Source organism: Hemitrygon akajei, chromosome 8, assembly GCF_048418815.1.
Source record: "Hemitrygon akajei chromosome 8, sHemAka1.3, whole genome shotgun sequence".
NCBI lineage: Eukaryota > Metazoa > Chordata > Chondrichthyes > Myliobatiformes > Dasyatidae > Hemitrygon > Hemitrygon akajei.
The window spans coordinates 97,064,191-97,082,358 of record NC_133131.1 but is presented as its reverse complement, the minus strand read 5'-3'; the positions used below and the strand labels follow the sequence as shown (position 1 = coordinate 97,082,358).

Below are 18,168 nucleotides of genomic sequence, written 5' to 3'. Positions count from 1 at the left end.
GCAGGACCCCACCCAGGAGCATCTGGCCGTTCTCTCCAGCACCATCATCATCCTCCTCGACTCTGGAGAACTCCCATCCACCTCCACCAGCCTCATAGTTTCCTTACCCCTCATTGCTCACTTCTACCTCCTACCCGAGATTCATAAACCTTACTGTCCAGATAGGCCCACAGTTACTGCCTGTTCCAGACCCACTGAACTCGTGTCCACACACCTCAACTCCATTTTGTTCTCTTTGGTTTAGTTCCTTACTACCTACATCCATGACGTTTCACATGCTCTTGATCAGTTTAAGTTCCGTGGCCTTAATCATTTCATTTTCACTATAGATGCCCAATTCTATCCTGCATCAGGAAGACCTTAAAGCAGACTTTCTCAACCTGGGGTCCTCAGACCCCTCAGTTAATGGTAGGGGTCCAATGCATAAAAATGATTGGGAATCCTTGCCTTAAGGCTGTCCGTTTCTTTCTGAATCACAGACCTAACCAATTTCCCTGCATCACTACTCTCTTCCATCTGGCTAAACTGCTTCTCATCCTCAACAATTTATTTTTTGGCTCCTCCCACTTTCTCCAAACCCAGAGTGCAGGCATGGGTCCCAACTGTGCCTGCCTTTTAGTTGGTTATATGGAACAGTCCATGTTCCAAGCTTACACTGGTAGTATTCGCCATTTCTTTCTACATTATATCAACAAATGTATTGGTGCTGCTTCCTTTCTGCACTCTGCTTTCTGTAAGGGTCAGCCTCTAAATGACATCCTTGTCAACTCATCCCTCCCCACTGATTTTTCTCCTACGATTAGGACAAGTGCTGCACCTGCTCCAACTTCTCCCTCACCACCATCCTGTGCCCCAAACAGCCCTTCTAGGTGAAGCAGCATCTCATCTGTGAGTCCGGCATCAGCCGCACTCAACTGTATCTGTTGCTCCCAGCTACTGTACTACCTCCTCTACATCAGTGAAACCCGGCACAATTTGAGAGCACCTTCACTCTGTCTGCCATAAAAGGTGGGATTTCTTGATGCCCACCTATTTCAATGCGACTTCCCATTTCCATTTTGAGATGTCAGTCCATGACCGCCTCTACTGTCACGATGAGGCACCGCTCAGTTTTGAAATGCAGCACCTCATATTCCGTCAGCCTGATGGCATGAACGTCAATTTTTGTAGCTTCCAGTAATTGTTTCCTTCCTCTTTATCTCTTTTTCCATTCCCCATTCTGGTTTCACCTCACCCTTTCTCACCTGTCCATTAGCTCCCTCTGGTGCCACTCTTCTTTCCCTTTCTTCCATAGTCCACTCTCCTCTCCTACAAGATTTGTCCTCCTTCAGTCCTTTACCTCTTCCACTTTCTTCCATCTTCTTACTTCATTTCCTCCCCCCATCCATTCTCCTTCCTCTTTACCTGGTTTCACCTGCCAGCTTATAGTTGTCTTCCTCCCCAGATCCCCTTTCCTGTTCTGGCTTCAGACCTTTTCCTTGTCAGTCCTGTTGAAGTGACTGTTTATTTCACTTCATTGATGCTGCCTGACATATTGAGTTCCTCCAGCATTTTGCGTGTGTTTCTCAAGATTTCCAGTGTCTGCTGAATCTCTTGTGTTTATGATCTTTTCTCACTTGGGGTTTGAACTAGAGGCCATTTGATGTCAACTGATCCAAACCAACTCACAAAATAAACTATAATTTGGAATCTTATTGCTTGACATTGACATAATATTTGTGAATAATAATCCTGAAGAAGGGGCTCACAGCCCAAAATGTCAACTGTTTGTTCATTTCCTTGCCTGACCTGCTGAGTTCCTCCAGCATTTTGTGTGTGTTGCTTTGGATTTCCAACATCTGCAGAATTTCTTGTGTTTGTAATATCTGTGAAACTAATGCCCATGGTAGGTCCTACAATCGGTATCCTGGATTAGTACAGTGCTGGAGGCATCAAATTTTCTTTGGCTTTTTTAAAAGGCAATCCAGTTAGCTGTAACTTTCCCACTCTATTCTCCCAACCCTTGAGAATTTTTGAAAAAACTATTTAACTATTTCCTTTTGCAATCTGTTTGCACCACTATGTCCAGAGGTGATTCCAAATCCAAATCAGTTGCTGCATAGAAGGTATTTGCTTATTTAGGTTGTCTCTAGATTCTTTCTCAGGTTACCTGTGTGATCTTGTATGTTGAGCTTCCCATAGCTGGAAATGTATAGCTTCTCTTCGTTTTCACTATTTAAACTTATATTAACTATCTATGACAAATGTCAATCCAGCCTTTGATCTAAGAAGAAAACTCCCTTCTAGTTTCTCTACATGATCTGTAATCCTTCATTTCTGAAATAATTCTAGAAAATGTTCCTACTTTTTGTAATCTTGTCACAAATGTGTAACTATTACTTTGTCAATAGGAGTATTAGCAAAGCAAGCTGAATTTAGTGTCATTATTGTTTGTGTTTCTTGCTTTCATTTCTAGGAAAATACATGCAGATGATGAATATATTGAAGCCAATTGCCTTTGATGTGATCCACTGTATGTCACAACTATTTGATTATTACCTATATGCAGTGTATACTTTCTTTGGGCGGGAAGACATGGTAAGTTTACAAATACCGTAATAAGATATTGCTATGATATTGAAATCTATTATATTTATTGCAGTTCACAATACAGAATATTTTAGATTATATTTTTCAAATAAAGTATCATTGATTTCAGCTGTAATAAACTTTCCATCTGGGCTTTCAAACTGAAGTCTAGATGGGAAGTCTAGATTCAAGCTTGGGCACCACGGTAGCATAGTGGTAAGCGTGACGCCATTACAGCTCTGGACGTCAGAGTTCAATTACCGTGCCCCCTATAATGGAGTCTGTACGTTTTCCTCATGGAATGTATGGGTTTTCTCTGAGTCCTCCGGTTTCCTTCCATAGTCCAAAGACATACCAGGTAGGTTAATTGATCATTGTAAATTGCCCTGTGATTAGATTAGGGTTCTTGGGGGTGGTTTGGAGCAATCTGGCTCAAAATACCGGAAGGGCCTATTCTGCACTGTATCTCTAAATAAATAAGGCCAAAGTTACAAAAATTTGAAGTAAAAACTGGAAGGAAGAAAGAAGTTAAGGTTTCAGGTCGAACAGCTTTGATCAGTACAAGAAAATTTTTGATTCTACACTGATCTAAGTGTTTATGGCAATTTATATATTTTTTAGACCTTCTTTAATTTGTTATATTTTAAGTTGCAGCAATTTGATGTACTACTTTCCCTTGACTTCCCCTTTCACCCTCCTCAAATATCTGGTCAGTCAACACGACTGCTATGTTTATGCACTAAATCCATAAATTGTATTTGCTAATACACAATACTAATACCGTTTCCTTAGTGGTTGCTCTGTACACTAATGGTACCAGATTCAAAAGGTGGGGGGTTGTCAGGCCACAAAATGGTGGACCAGAATGCTTCAATCTGCATTTGAAGAATATAATTAATTTACTACTTGGACATTCTTGATTTACATTTTTGAATTAGTATAAGATGGAAACTGATAGTTCTTTATATTTTTGAACAAAGATTAGATTGTATTCACTCTTATTGTTAGATTAGATAATATTAGTACGTTAATAAATTTCTCCATTGATGAAGAACTGACCTGCAGGTTTTATTATTTGCTTTCAGTATGAATCTACAGGACTAGGATTAATCAGCAGCAGGCTACGAACCACACTGAGTAGAATACAAGAAAGCCTTATTGATCTGGTGAGGAAGTGCATTTCTAAATTATTCCTTTAATTAACTTAATAAATGATTTCCAAAATTGTCTGAGATTTGTACCTTCAAATTTAGAGAAATACTTGGACTTTTGGTAGCTATGGCTGGTAATTAATAATTTCCAATATATACTTGTTTCTTAATTGGATGCTTATATGTGGAAATTGTAATTTCAGGATCAAACATGGTTAAATGCTTCATTTGGGGTCTTGAAATAAAGCCTTGATTCCCACAGTAAGTTGACTAACAAATAACTAATATTTCTTCAGCGTGCTCCTATATCCATTTTGGCAATCATGTTATATAAAAAAACAAATTACTATAAAATACTCAGTAGAATGGTCAGTGAGTCCAAGTGTGAGAGCTATTAGTTCAGATCAATAACTTTCATCAAATCCTGAAGAATTGGAAATCAGGCATGCTTAATTATGCTTGATTTATAGTCATAGATTTTTATAGATGGAAACAAGCCCTTCTTCCCAAATCATCGGTGCTGACTAGGGTCCTTTTGAGCAGGCACCATTTTTTCTGCATTTCGCCTGTATCCCAGCCATTCCTACTCATGTACATGTCCAAATGTCTTTTGAACATAATTGTATCTTCCCGTATGTCATGGAAAATCTTGACCCTCAAATCCCCTTAACATCTTTCTCCACTTACCTTAAATTCCCTACACTGGGGAGGGGGAAAGATTGTGACCAACCAAATTGTCATTTTATGAACCTCCATAAGGTCACCTCTGAGCCACCTTGCCTTTGGGGGTGGGGGGGAGTCCTAGTCTGTTCAGCCTCAATTTGTAATTCAAGGCCTCCAGACACAGAAAGTTTCACATCCTTGGTATGGCTGCCACCACTGCACACAATATTCCAGGTCTGATCTCACCAAAATCAGATACGGTTGTAACATGATGTTGCAACTCCTAGAGTGGTGATGGCTTTGTCACTTTGTAACTGTATTTCCAGGTTCTGGAAGTTATTATTGTACCTCATGGCCTTACGATACCCCAACACTTCCCAACTGCTTGTCATTCACTGTTTATGACATACCCTGGTTTAGTTTACCGATATGCACCATTTTGCATTTCTCAAAGATAAATTACAATTTTCATTCTTTTGCCTAATTTCCCAGTTGCTCTAAATGCTGTTGTAACCTTAGACAACCTTTTTCATTGTCCACAATACCACCATTGTGGTTGGTATCATCCTCAAAACTTATTTATCGTGTACTTACATTCTCATCCAAATGTTATGTGTCCAAACATGACAAACAACAGAGAACCTAGCACTAATCCCTAGAGCACATCAAGCTACCAATCTGAAAAACTATTACCCTTTGAATCTTCCCACCAAGTCAGTTTTGTATCCAGTTGACTAGCTCATCCTGGATCCTATGTGATAGCACTTTTCAGACTAGCCTACTATGTGGGACCTTGTACAAATTCTTACAAAAGTCCATGCAGGCAATGACTGTCACTCTGCCCTTGGTCACCTCTTTGACTGTTTGGCAATTACTTTGCCCGAGACTGCAGGAAACTACAGATTTATGGACACAGTTCAGCACATCACAGAAGCCAGTTTCTGCTCCACAGACTCTGTCTGTACTTCTCTCTGCCTAGGTAATCCAGCCAGTATAATCAATGACTTCACCCATTCTGGACTTGCTCTGTCCTCTCCCATCCTGTTGAGTGGAAGATGGAAAAGCCTGTAAGCACACACCACCAGGCTCAAGCACAGATTCTATCCCACTGTAATAAGACTATTGAACAGTTCCTGAGTACGATAACATGGTCTCTTCACCTCCTAATCTACCTTGCTATGTCCCTGCATCTTATTGTCCACCTGCTCTTTCTCTGTAACTGTAAAACTTTAATGTGTATTCTGTTATTATTTTACCTTGTACTACCTCGGTGATGTATTGAAGTGAAGAGTCTTATAACAGTGGAATAGTATCTCTGCAAGAGCCTGGTTGTGTGTGCTTTCAGGCTTTTCTATCTTTCACCCAATGATATTCAAGGCAGATTTGTCACTGTACCTCACTACATGTAACAGTAATCGATCAATTTACCAAAATTAGACCAGAAGCATGCTAATTATTCCTAATCGGTACTAGCTTTTCCAAACACAGATAGATCCTGTGTCCTAGAATCCCCACCACCAATGTTAAATTCTGTGGCCTGCATTTCCCTGGCATTTCCTTGCACCCTTCTTAAAGGTACATTAGCTACCCAACAGTTTTTCAATAGTTCATCCCTGGTTAAAAAAATATAAAAGTCTGTACCATGGCCCCAGCAATTCCCTTGTTTCCCATAATGGCCTAGTGTACAACTATATGTTGCATAAGTACACCTGGGTAGATAAATCCATATGTTTGCTCTTCAAGACAACCAACACCTCTGTTTCAAGACATCACTATTTCTTTCCTTGAATTCCTTAGCTTCCATGAACACCTCCATGGTAAATGCAGAACAGAAGTACTCACTTAAGTTATTGTCCATTTTCAAAAGTTCCACATGTAAATAGTCACACTGATCCATAACAGAACTTATTTCTCCCTATTTACCCTTTGCTTTTAATATACTTATAGAATCTCTTGGATTGACTATAGCTCAGCATTTAACATCATCATTCCCACCTGTAGATCGAAAAGCTACAGAACTTAGGCCTCTGTATCTCCCTCTGCAACTGGATCCTCAACTTCCTAACCGGAAGACCATAGTCTATGTGGGTTGGAAATAACATATCCACCTTGTTGGCAATTAACACTGGCACTCTACAGGGATGTGTGCTTAGCCCACTGCTCTACTTTCTCTACACCCATGACTCTGTGGTTTGGTGGAGTTCCAACAGCATCTATAAATGTACAGGTGATAACCATTGTTGGCAGCATTTCAGATGTGACAAAAGGGTGTACAGGAGCAAGATATACCAGTTATTGAGTGGTGCTGCAGCAACAACCTTGTCCTCATAGTCATCAAGACTGAAGAGTTGATTGTGTACTTAAGGAAGAATAGGATGAGGGAACACAAACCAATCCTCATAGAAGGATCAGAAGTGGAGACAGCGAGCAATTTCAAGTTCCTGGGTGTTGATATTTCTGAGGACCTAACCTGGACAGCGACTATATTAAGAGTTTGAGGAGATTTGGTTTGTAAACTAAAGCACTGGAAAACTTCTACAAATGTACTGTGGTGAGCATGCTGACTGGTTCCATCATGATCTAGTATGGGAAAGCTACTAAGATCAAAATAAGTTGCAGAAACTTGTAAAGTTAATCATCTCTGCCATGGGTACCAGCCTCCATAATATCTAAGACATCTTGAAGGAGTGGTTCCTTTGGAAGGCAGCGTCCATCATCAAGGATCCTCACTACCCTAGGACATGCCCAGTCACCATGAGAAGGAGGTACAGAAGCCTGAAGGCACACACTCAGCTATTCAGGAACAGTTCTTTCCCTCTGCCATCAGATTTCTAAATGGACATTGAACCCATGAACACAACCTCACTACTTTTTTATTTCTGTTATTTTGCACTACTTATTTTCAGTTAACTATTTAATAAGCATATATGTAACCCAGTGTTTTTCTCCATTTTTATTTATCATGTATTTTTTTTGTACTGCTGTCCTAAAGTTAACAAATTTCATGACATATGCCGATGATATAAAATCTGATTCTGATTTCTTCTTTACCTTATCTCCCAACGATACCTCGAGCCCTTTTTGCCCTGTTGAATTCCCCTTTCTACATATTTTGTACAGGATTTGTTTGATCCCAGCTGCCGATACCTGACACGTGCCTCTCCCTTTTCTGGACTAGAGCCTCAATTTCCCTCTTCAGCCAGGGTTCCCTCATTTTACCAGCCTCTCGTTTCACTGTAAAAGGAACATGTTAGCCCTATGACTCTTTCTAACATTTTTAAAAGCTTCCCTCTTGCCAGACATCCTTTTATCTGCCAACAGACTTTCCAAAACAATCTTTGCAAGATTCTAATACCATCCAAATTGTGTACAGTATTTGTCTACTTTATAAGGAAGAAGGCTCATGTGCTAGAAGCAATTCAAATAAGGTTTATAGAACTCATAAAAACACAAAATGCTGGCAGAACTCAGCAGGCCAGACAGCATCTATGGGAAGAGGTAGTGACGATGTTTCGGGCTGAAACACTTCATCAGGAGTGAAGTAACATGGGATGCTCAAGGAGGGGGATAAGTGGGGGGAGGGATGAAGTAGAGAGCTGGGAAGTGATAGGCTGAAGGGAAATGGGCTAGGGGGAAGGTGGAGAATTATGGGAAATAAAAGAGAAAGAAAGGTAGGGCTGGGGGGAGATTATAGTGAGGGGGGAAAAGAGAGAGAAAGAGAACCAGACTAAAATTATAGATAGGGATGGGGTAAGGGGGGGGCAGAGGTACCACCTCCTATGGGATCCCACCACCAGACGCTTCTTCCCCTCTCCCCCCACTCTCAGCTTTCCACAGGGATCGCTCCCTATGCGACTCCCTTGTCCATTCATCCCCCCCCCATCCCTCCCCACCGACCTCCCTCCAGGCACTTATCCCTGCAAACGGAAGAAGTGCTACACCTACCCCCACACTTCTTCCTTCACCACCATCCTAGGCCCCAGACAGTCCTTTCAGGTGAGGCACCACTTCACCTGCAAGTCAACTGGGGTGATATACTGTATCCGGTGCTCCCGATGTGGCCATTTATACATTGGGGAGACCCGCCGCAGACTGGGAGACCGTTTCGCCGAACACCGGCGCTCGGTCCTCCAGCAGTGGCGGGATCTCCCTGTGGCCACACATTTCAATTCCACAGACCACTCCCACTCCGATATGTCTGTCCATGGCCTCCTCTACCGTCAAGATGAGGCCACACGCAGGTTGATGGAGCAATACCTTATCTCCCACCTAGGTAGCCTCCTACCTACCGGCATGAATATTCAACTCACAGACCTCCGTTGATACCCCTGCCCCCCCCCCCCCCCTTACCCCATCCCTATCTATAATTTTAGTCTGGTTCTCTTTCTCTCTCCTTTCCCCCCTCACTATAATCTCCGATAACCTCCCCCCAGCCCTACCTTTCTTTCTCTTTTATTTCCCATAATTCTCCACCTTCCCCCTAGCCCATTTCCCTTCAGCCTATCACTTCCCAGCTCTCTACTTCATCCCTCCCCCCACTTCTTATCCTCCCTCAACCATCCCATGTTACTCCACTCCTGATGAAGGGTTTCGGCCCGAAATGTCGTCACTACCTCCTCCTATAGATGCTGTCTGGCCTACTGAGTTCTGCCAGCATTTTGTGTTTTTATTTATTTCCAGCATCTGCAGATTCACTCGTGTTGCCTTTATAGAACTCATATCTAGAATGTGCCTCGTGCCTCATTACAAAATATTGGACGCGCTAGGCTCCTGTCTGATGAAATTTAGAAGAGCATAAGGCAGCCTATTCTAACATAAGATGTTGAAGGGTCTTGACAAGATGGATGTTTCCTCTAGATGTCTGAGTCTAAACTGGGGCTCACTTTTCAAAACAATTGTAAGCATTCATTGAATTACTGTTATAGAAGGAGGCCATTTGGCTCATTGAGTCTACATCAGCTCACAGCAGAACATTCCAAACAGTTCCCTTCCTCTTCCCCTCATTTTTCTGTAGGCTGGCAACTCATTTCCCCCTCTGCACCCTTAACTTCCTTTTTGATATTTGGCCACTTGACTACATATCTAATTTATAAAACCAGATAATCTATCAGAGCATCTTTGGAATTTGGGAGGAAACCAGAGCATCTACAGAAACCCCCCACTATCACAGTAAATATGCACAGACAGCTCCAGAGATCAACACTGAATGCTGGATCAGCCATAATATTATTGAAACAAGCCACCTTATTGGACATTGAAAGAACATGGAATTAATAGTAGGGCAAAGGAGTGGAAGAGGCATGCATACGAAAACTGTAAGAGTAAGTGGTTACAAGGTTGTACTATTCCAGGTTGTGACATTATAAATGGAGAACCCAGGTTTTTAAAAAAGCTTGGATTTTGTGTTCACCTTGCATCTTGTGCCCTTTAACACGTTATATATATCAGAAAAAAATATTGCAGTATATCATTTCTTGCAGTTGAACAAGATAGTGAAGATTCTAATTTTGTAGAATTCCCTTAATCAATGGCTTCCTGGCACAACTTTTGTTCACTACTCATTAACTGCAGTACAGTCCCCTGACCAATTCATTAGTAAGTCTGTTTGTCTTAGTAATTTCAATAGAAATAAATTAAGTGCTCCTGATAGTCCCTAGATGTGATAAAGTTCCAGTGTCAAAGAGCTTCATTGAATTGGTGGTGGTGCATATTGTTTTGAAATAGGTCCACTGCTTGTGAATGTAAATAGTATCTTGGAAAATGCTTGTGTGAATTTTCTATTTGAATTGCTAAGTTGGTTTATCATTTGAAGTTAATATGTAATTTATTTTTTGATGCTGCAGTATTGGCTATGATTGAACAAGTAACTCCAATCTGGAGTAGTGTAAAACTGGCAGAGTATATAGGCACAGTTTGTACCAGGTTCGATGTTGTTAGGGCATTAGCAAATGTGATGCTAATGTCATTTTTAACTGTACAGAGGGTGTAAATCCTAAATTAGTGAAGTGGGCAAAGCAGTGACAGATGGAACTTAATCCTAATACATTTTTGGAGGATTAATGATGATGGGTGTGTTCAAGTGTTGAGGAACAGTGGAAACATGGTATACAAGGACCCCTGAAGATAGCAGCAACAGGTAATGGATAGGAAGAAAGCATATATTGGATATTAGCCTCCTTAAAAAGCAGGGAAGTTATGGTACAACATTATTAAGCATTGATAAGACTACCACTGGAATGCTGCATAAAGTTTTGCTTACCGTGTATTGGAAACTTTTGCACTGAGAGAGAGTGCAGACGAGTTGCCTGATGTTGACGTTTTAAGTTATGAGGACAGATTGGATGGCTAGGTGTTAGAACACTTAAAACTATCTAGACAAGAATAGTTATGACATAGAAAGTACAGACCATATACCAGTAAAATGAATTAATATTGTTGGGTACAATGCATGGGATGGGTATGAGGAATCAAAGAGCACCTTTCTGTGTTTGTAATGCCCTGGTTAAGATTTCTATTGCTATATTGTGAGGTAGTTTATAATAGCAGTTTTCTGTGAAAGCAGAGTGCTGTGTTGGAAAGTGTGTCTTCACTTTGGCTAAGATAAGAAGCCATGTTATCTAACTTGGGAATGTAAGTCAGCCGCCAATCAGGGTGGTGAGATGTGAAAGAAAGTTCGAGTGAGCTATGGGGAAAAGTTTTCTAAAAGACAGTAGTCTGGTTTGGGTTCTTTTGGTGGGAGCTGTGGAGTGGTGCACAAGGGAAGATGCCACAGAAGACTGTTGGATGGAGAGTCCCTGTTGGAAGAAGTGCTTCATGCAGATGAATGACTCTAAGAAGGAAAGGCCAATACTCCTGAGAAACCCAGATTGTTCAAACTGGTCTTTGAGGAAAGTTTGGAATGTGGCAACTACTCTGGAATGAGCTCCAACATTATGTATACATTGGACTGGTTTAACTGTAATGGGCTCTCTTTTTTCTTTTTCTGTAACTGTTTGTTGAAGTTGAATGTTTGATAAATTTCCATTCTTTATAATTTTATGCTGGTGTACAATCTGTAATTTCTGGCTACAATAACTATGTATGAGCAGTATTTACACAGCATTCGCTCAAATTGACGTTCCTTTAATTGGAACATCACAATGTTCCTGTTTGGTTGAACCCCAAATAGTACCGACCCTAGACATATATTGTTTCTGAAAGGTGGCCTTCTCATCACTGAGTCATGTGGCTGTTAGCAGAGCCAAGTCTGTATACGAGCCCTGGATACCTTTGTGTGGGCTCGTCTGGGATTGCTGTGTGAATCGGTTTAATTTATGTGTTTAAGCCAGTTTGAACTAGTGTTTGTGGAAAATAAGGTGTGCTGTAATTAAGGTACTTTATTATGGGTGCCATGGGGATTAAGGTTTGGTGCAATTTGAAAAGGATATCCATAAGTAATGCTTGTGTTCTGAGCGAGGTGGATGTCTAGGTTTCCGATAAACTGCTACTGAGAGTGCTGAGTTCTGTAAAAGTGTTGGGAAAAATTATGCAGATTGAACAGCGTTTCGACCAGTCAGTTGGTAAAGATATAATGTTAGTCCAGGCCACCAGTGATGTAACTGAAGTTGCACTGCCTCATAAGATAGGGCCACCTGGAGAGGCAGGGTCATAGTAGTCCATAATCTCTACAGAATGGGGAAATGTAGCTGAATGACTTTAAAGGCAAGTTGTTCTCATTTCTGCAAAATGAGGGAAAGGAACTGTGTGATGTGAAAGGTCTAATGGGTCCTTCAGCAGTTGATATAAATTCAAACGTTTCAAAGGTACATTTAATGTCAAGGAAGTATATACAATTTGCATCCTGAAATGCTTTTTCTTCGCAACCATCCACAAAAACAGTGACAGTTCAATGTTAGAACCCCAAAGTAGCCCCGCAGCTCACCCCTCCCATATGTAAGCAGCAGCAAAGCAAAGATCCACCACCAGCAAAACAAAAGCATCGGCACCCGCCACTGAGCACTGAAGTGTGCAGCAAAGCAACAGCAAAGAAACAGACTTGCAGTACCCCAAAGACGACTTGTTCACCCAGTATTTGACATACCACAGGTTTTCTCTCTGTCCCCCTAATAAGGGAGAAAGAGGTGTCTCCGTTTCACAGCGAGAGGGGAGACATAACAAGCAACTTGCTGATTTATGATGCTAAAAGTCCGTTGCGTCACTTTTTTCGAGCTCTGTGCCCAAAGATCTCGGGTCTCCCACAACACACTGATTTCCTGCGGGGATACCGACCTTCCATCCGCTAATCTCTTTGGCTGCGTCCTTGGCATATCAAATAATGGCCATTCGTGAAACCCCGAGAGCGAGTCCATTCCTACAAAGAACCCTGAAAGGGAAAAATGGAGATATTAAAGCTGGAAATAGAGCTGTTTCTGAAGATGCAAGCAAAGGAGTCGCCATTAGGTGCCATTGTCTCCTCCTAAGCTGCTCCTCCTGGGCTGGTTTCGGCTATTATATCACTGGTTGATGAATGCCAAAGTGTACTTGTGGAGAATCAAAGTTACCATAGGCTGGGAGTGTTCTCTGGAGTTAAGCTCACCCCTGATGTGGAAGAAGAATGAGGCTTCGGTGAAGTGGCAGTGGCCAGATTATATGAAAAAGAACACAGAGACTGGTAAAGTGTTTAAAGGGTCTGGCAGCTGATACCGTGCGGTTCCTGAAGGCAGAAAATCCATTAGCCACATCAGCTTATTATTTGCAAGTTCTGGAAGATGCTTTCGGCACTGCTGAAAGTGCAGCCGATCTTAGGATGAGGTCCAGGAGGAAGGAGAGAAACTGTCTGCCTTCCTTTTCAGGTCGGAGAAACTGCTGCATTGTTTGTGCAACAGAGGAGCAAGGGGACCTGAGCCACCAGAAGGTACAAATGGTAGAGAGGAGGAGGTGTCCTCTAGGAAGCAGGAAAGGTCACAAGAACTGCCTGAGGCTGAAGAGGTTGACTATGAGATGAGGTCTCAGAGTCAGGAAACCATGATTGGCTGGTATCTGATGCACTGGGGGAACAGTGTTGCATCCATCCAAATAGAGAGAGATGTTATTTCCATTTACAAATGGATTGGGGTCCTGAAATCACAAAATTAATTTTAATACTATGTAATTAGTATTGGTTTAATAAGTTCCAAAGTCAAGAATACTTGACTGTCTTTGGTGGGGGAAAACTACGGATGTTCATTCAGTGTAAGCTGTTAAGACTGATATTCGAGTTTTGTTACTTAAAGGAATTGGTTTGGAGCAAAGGCGAATAAGGTAAAGTGGAGAGAAATTTTGATCTAGTAAGATGATAGATTGGGGTTGAGTTGGTGGTCATTTAAAAGAGCAATTTAAAGTAGAAGACAGCAGTACTGGAGCAGGTACTTTTCACACACTTGCAGGGCGGATTATGCCAACGAGGAATCAGTGTGTTCTCCAGCATTGAAATAAATGCTAGAAATTAATAACAAATTAGCCTCTGAAGAAGAAAATGGATTCCCTGCAGCTGGTTAGGTGAGATCATGATGAAAGTTAAACTATTAAATATCTGAAGCACAACCAGAAATACCATTTCTGGTTTTAATAGTGGTAGAAACATTGGAAGCCAACCAGTTGGCCTGCCCCTTGACCATTCAGTTTTTAATGCAGGGGACATAGGAAGTAGGAATGTTTCATTCAGTCCAGACATGTACTCTTTTCCATAGATGCTGCCTGGCCTGCTGAGTCCCTCCAGCGTTTTGTGTGTTTTCCAGTATGTGAACATGTTCCTCTGTTTGCCCCTCCATTCACCTACCTTAACTAGAGCTTTGATCTCACCTCCCAGCAGTCCCATCTGTGACCAGCACATGTTGATCACCAAGCACCACCCAATCTTATATCTGCTCTCTCCATCTGCAAGCAGATTCCCTTGTGTACTGTCAGCTACATTTCCCACCCCTTGTTGACCTTCTGCTGTATTTCTAACCGCTACTTGCTGTCTTCTTCTGATGAGCCTAACAAACCATTGCCATTGGGCTACATTACAAGCCAAAGCTTCGGTTCAGCATTAAATTAAAACATATAAAGAAAATTAAACAAAAAGTTATCCTTCTGACATCATGACACTGAGATTAATAATTCTTAAGTACGTATCCTAAGAACAAACAGGATGGGAACTGCATAGTCTCACTAATAGTAGGGGCTCTAATCGCTTGAATGCAATTTGCAGCCCATTATTGCTTTATTTGCTTTATTTGTTTGAAGAGCCTTGATTTGAGGTACCAGCAACTTCTCAAAGAATATAGAGTGGTTTATTATAGTATATAAAATATTATAAATGTAGCTTGACAGTGGGATAATGTAAATTAAGTTATAATTCAGTCTTGTAATTCCATGCATTCCAGAACATTTTTCTCAATTAAATTCCTATTATTTTTGTCTAATTGACTCAATAAGCAGTTTTGTATTTGGGTCACTTGTTTATCCCCTTTTCTATTTATCACACTGTAATTAAATAATGCTCTTTTAAATTGCCCTCAGGCCCAATTTGCAACTGAATTTCAGTCACGTTGCAAGAGGCATGGTGTGAGTGAACCCCTTAAACATGCATTTAAATATCTTCCCTGGAAATTATTATTGGCAGCATGTAATATTGCAATCTTACTGAATACTGAAGTTTTTATTTAAAATATGCAATCTAACTTTCCATTGGTTTATTTGCCAAAACTTCTGCCATAATGGTAATATTTCCACTATATATTTACTTGAGATGGGAATTGGGAAGTTTTTGGTAATGAAACCTCTGAATTGACAGGTAAGCACTGTCAAATTCTCTAGGGCTATTCACCCCTGATAGTTTAACCATCTTCAGTTTGTTCAAGTTTTCTCTCAATTATGTGACTACCACAGAAAAGGAGAAATTTGATGCTAAGAAATTTAAATTATCTGGTCTTTTCAATTCCATATGATTGCAGTACTAATATATCATTATTTAGTTCAAGGTATTTATCAGAAAAATACTGTACCAAAACCTTATTGTTTCCTCTAAACAAATTACATAAAGCATTTAATATTAACTCACAGATTGCAAAAAAAAGTCTAGTTATGTTAGTTCATGTTAATGCAGACTGTTCATCTGCATCCATAAAACAATTACTTATTTACACTTGCTCTGGGGCTATTTAAATGTTAGTTTAACCCGATAAATTGTACTACTGTTCTGTAATCCCTTGATAACAAAATCATATTTTTCAGTGATTGAATGTCAGTTGTTTTCCACTTCATTTCCTGCAGATTTTCAATGGTTTTAAAGAAGTTTCATGATTCATTTAAGGCAACTGTATGAGTAGTTGACTTATGTTGCGCATAGACTGTTGCATATCTCTTCAGGAGGTTAAAATAATTTTCTTGCACATATTTAAAGCTAAGTATATAGCTATCTGATTTAAGATTGACTTTACCTTGAGATCTGTAACTCAGTATCAGAAATTCCTGATCTGGGTTACAATATACTTGCCCAATCAGAATGTAGTTACTACTGTATCCGTTTGTATAACCTCTATTTTTGAGATCTGAATGCAAACAAAGTCTTGTGTTGCAAAAATGGTGAGGTGTGATATTTAACTGAAACATTTATCTGTGGAGTATTAAATTGGCTACTTAGAGGGAAATGTGGAGTGTTCTTTAGCATAGTTCATCTATTGCATTCTCACATGAACAGCTGCGAATCTATACAGCACATATGTATAGCTAGGGTGCTTAAGGCTTTTGCACAGCACTGTATTTGTCAACATGGAGCAGAGTGCGGGTTTATAAATCTGGCAGAAACAAAGGATGTTGGGAATGTTGAGGGGTACCACGGTAGGGGTGTGGGACAGGTGGCAGAAAAGGAGTGCCAGAGCAGAGACAGACACACTCAACCCTGAGACACAAGCCAAGGTAATTTGATTTCAAACAACTCTCCGGTGCTTTCCTCTCCCTTCCCCTTTTCTCAACCATATACCCCTCTCCATGCCCCCTTCCCATTTAATCCACAGTAGTGAACTATATCAGATTCAGGTTTATCATTACTCATGTGTGATGAAATTTGTTTTTTTATTCCCCTGTGACAGCAGTACAATTCAATTCATAATAAATATATATTTTTAAAATACATTTGCACAGTATTGTGCCACTAGATGGCAGTTTGTACACTCCAAAAGCTGCAGAGCCCCACAACCTGATGGTTTTTGACTAAAAATAGTAATTATTCCGTTCTAGCATTTTACAAGAACACCAACTTGTATCTAAATAGCGGCTTTGACATTGTAAACCAACTTAGGACACTTCACTGGAATATAACTGGACAAAAGTCCCGCACTGAGGATAAACACATTTGGTTACAGAGCTCAATTTTACAAATTCATTGAGGGAAACCAGTGGAATTTTGAAGGTGAAGCTCTAAGCTCTTAGGCAATTCTTATTTGCTAGCTCTGTTGGCAACCTTGAAAGTGCTCATCCAGGTACCAGTTTAATGTGGGTGAAGATATCCATCTCTGTCACCATTCAGACCCTGCCACACTATTGGTTAAAATAAACTCCTGAACTCTTCTTTATCCTTCTACCAATGGTCGACTGGATAAAACTAGGTATGATGAGACCAGAACTAGAGGAATACAGATGCATCTGAGGATTGTAGGCCTGGAAGAGACTGTAGTGATTGGAAGGTGCAAGGTAATAGGGAATTTGAAAGAAACATAGAAAATCTATATTGCCTATTGCTCAGGCATTGATGAGATGTATGTCCTGCCCACTCTGCTTATAGATTTGTTTTGTACAGTTTGATTAACCCTACCCTAGGTTTTCTTTCTTCCAGAGAAAATATCATCAGCCTGGTTCATATCTCTTCATCACTAGTTTTCTCCATAATTGTCATAATCATAAATTCTTTGCACTCTTTGCCGTTTTTACATTCCTGTAATGTGATCTGGACATGGCATAATTGGTATTTTATGTATTTTTTGACCCAACATGTTCTCCACTACATTGTCCTTCAGGCAATGAAATAAGCACTTCAGATGTAGTTTTTAACCAGCTTTTATATTCTACTACTTTTGGAATGTTTAGACATGCACTTCGGAATTTCCCCATTAATCTACAGTGCTTGTAACCTTGATATTTTGTTTCAGTATCAGCAAAGATGGTATTATAGCTTAGTTACTAATATGGACTATTGATCTTAAGACATGCTTGACTCCCTGCATGTTTCTAAGAGGTTATGCATTAAAGAAAGTAACTTTTATAGCAGAGCAGGCTGAAGTTGCCTTCAAAGCATGATTTTGAGATATTTTCTTGATCCCACTATAACCATTGCAGCCCAAGTATTGAAATTAGTGTTCCCTATGCCCTCAATCACATTTTAACCAATTTGTGTTATGGAAATGTATTATAACAGAACTACCTGTTTTACCAAAAATCCATCTGGTTCATTAATAACCTTTTGTGCATTTTGGAACTCTTGCCCTTTCCAGTCTATATGTGAACCAGATATGCAATGTAGCTGATTATTAATTGCTTTCTAAAATGATCCATTGGACATAATTCATGAGCCATTAGGAAAGGGGGAGTGAACATTGCTTTAGCCAGAGACAACTATGACATCAAGGTCAGAAACATTTAATGCAATTTCTGATGGCACAGAGTTAATTGAATTTACAGAGCCGTGCTAACTTGATAGGCACTAAAATTAAAAACAGACATTTATGCAGTTATCATTTGGAATTGTAATTCATTTTAACCTTTTTATTTATAACATTTCGTAATCTGC

General features: G+C 40.3%; 1 protein-coding gene across 1 annotated transcript in view; it reads left to right on the top strand.

Moving 5' to 3' along the window:
• The window catches only part of vps50 (VPS50 EARP/GARPII complex subunit), a 203,743-nt gene that overhangs the window by 156,301 nt on the left and 29,274 nt on the right, over positions 1–18,168 (top strand). Inside the window, exons 21-22 of the mRNA XM_073054232.1 lie at positions 2,456–2,577; positions 3,654–3,734. Coding sequence (XP_072910333.1) covers positions 2,456–2,577; positions 3,654–3,734 — 203 coding nt within the window. The remainder of the gene's footprint in view (positions 1–2,455; positions 2,578–3,653; positions 3,735–18,168) is intronic.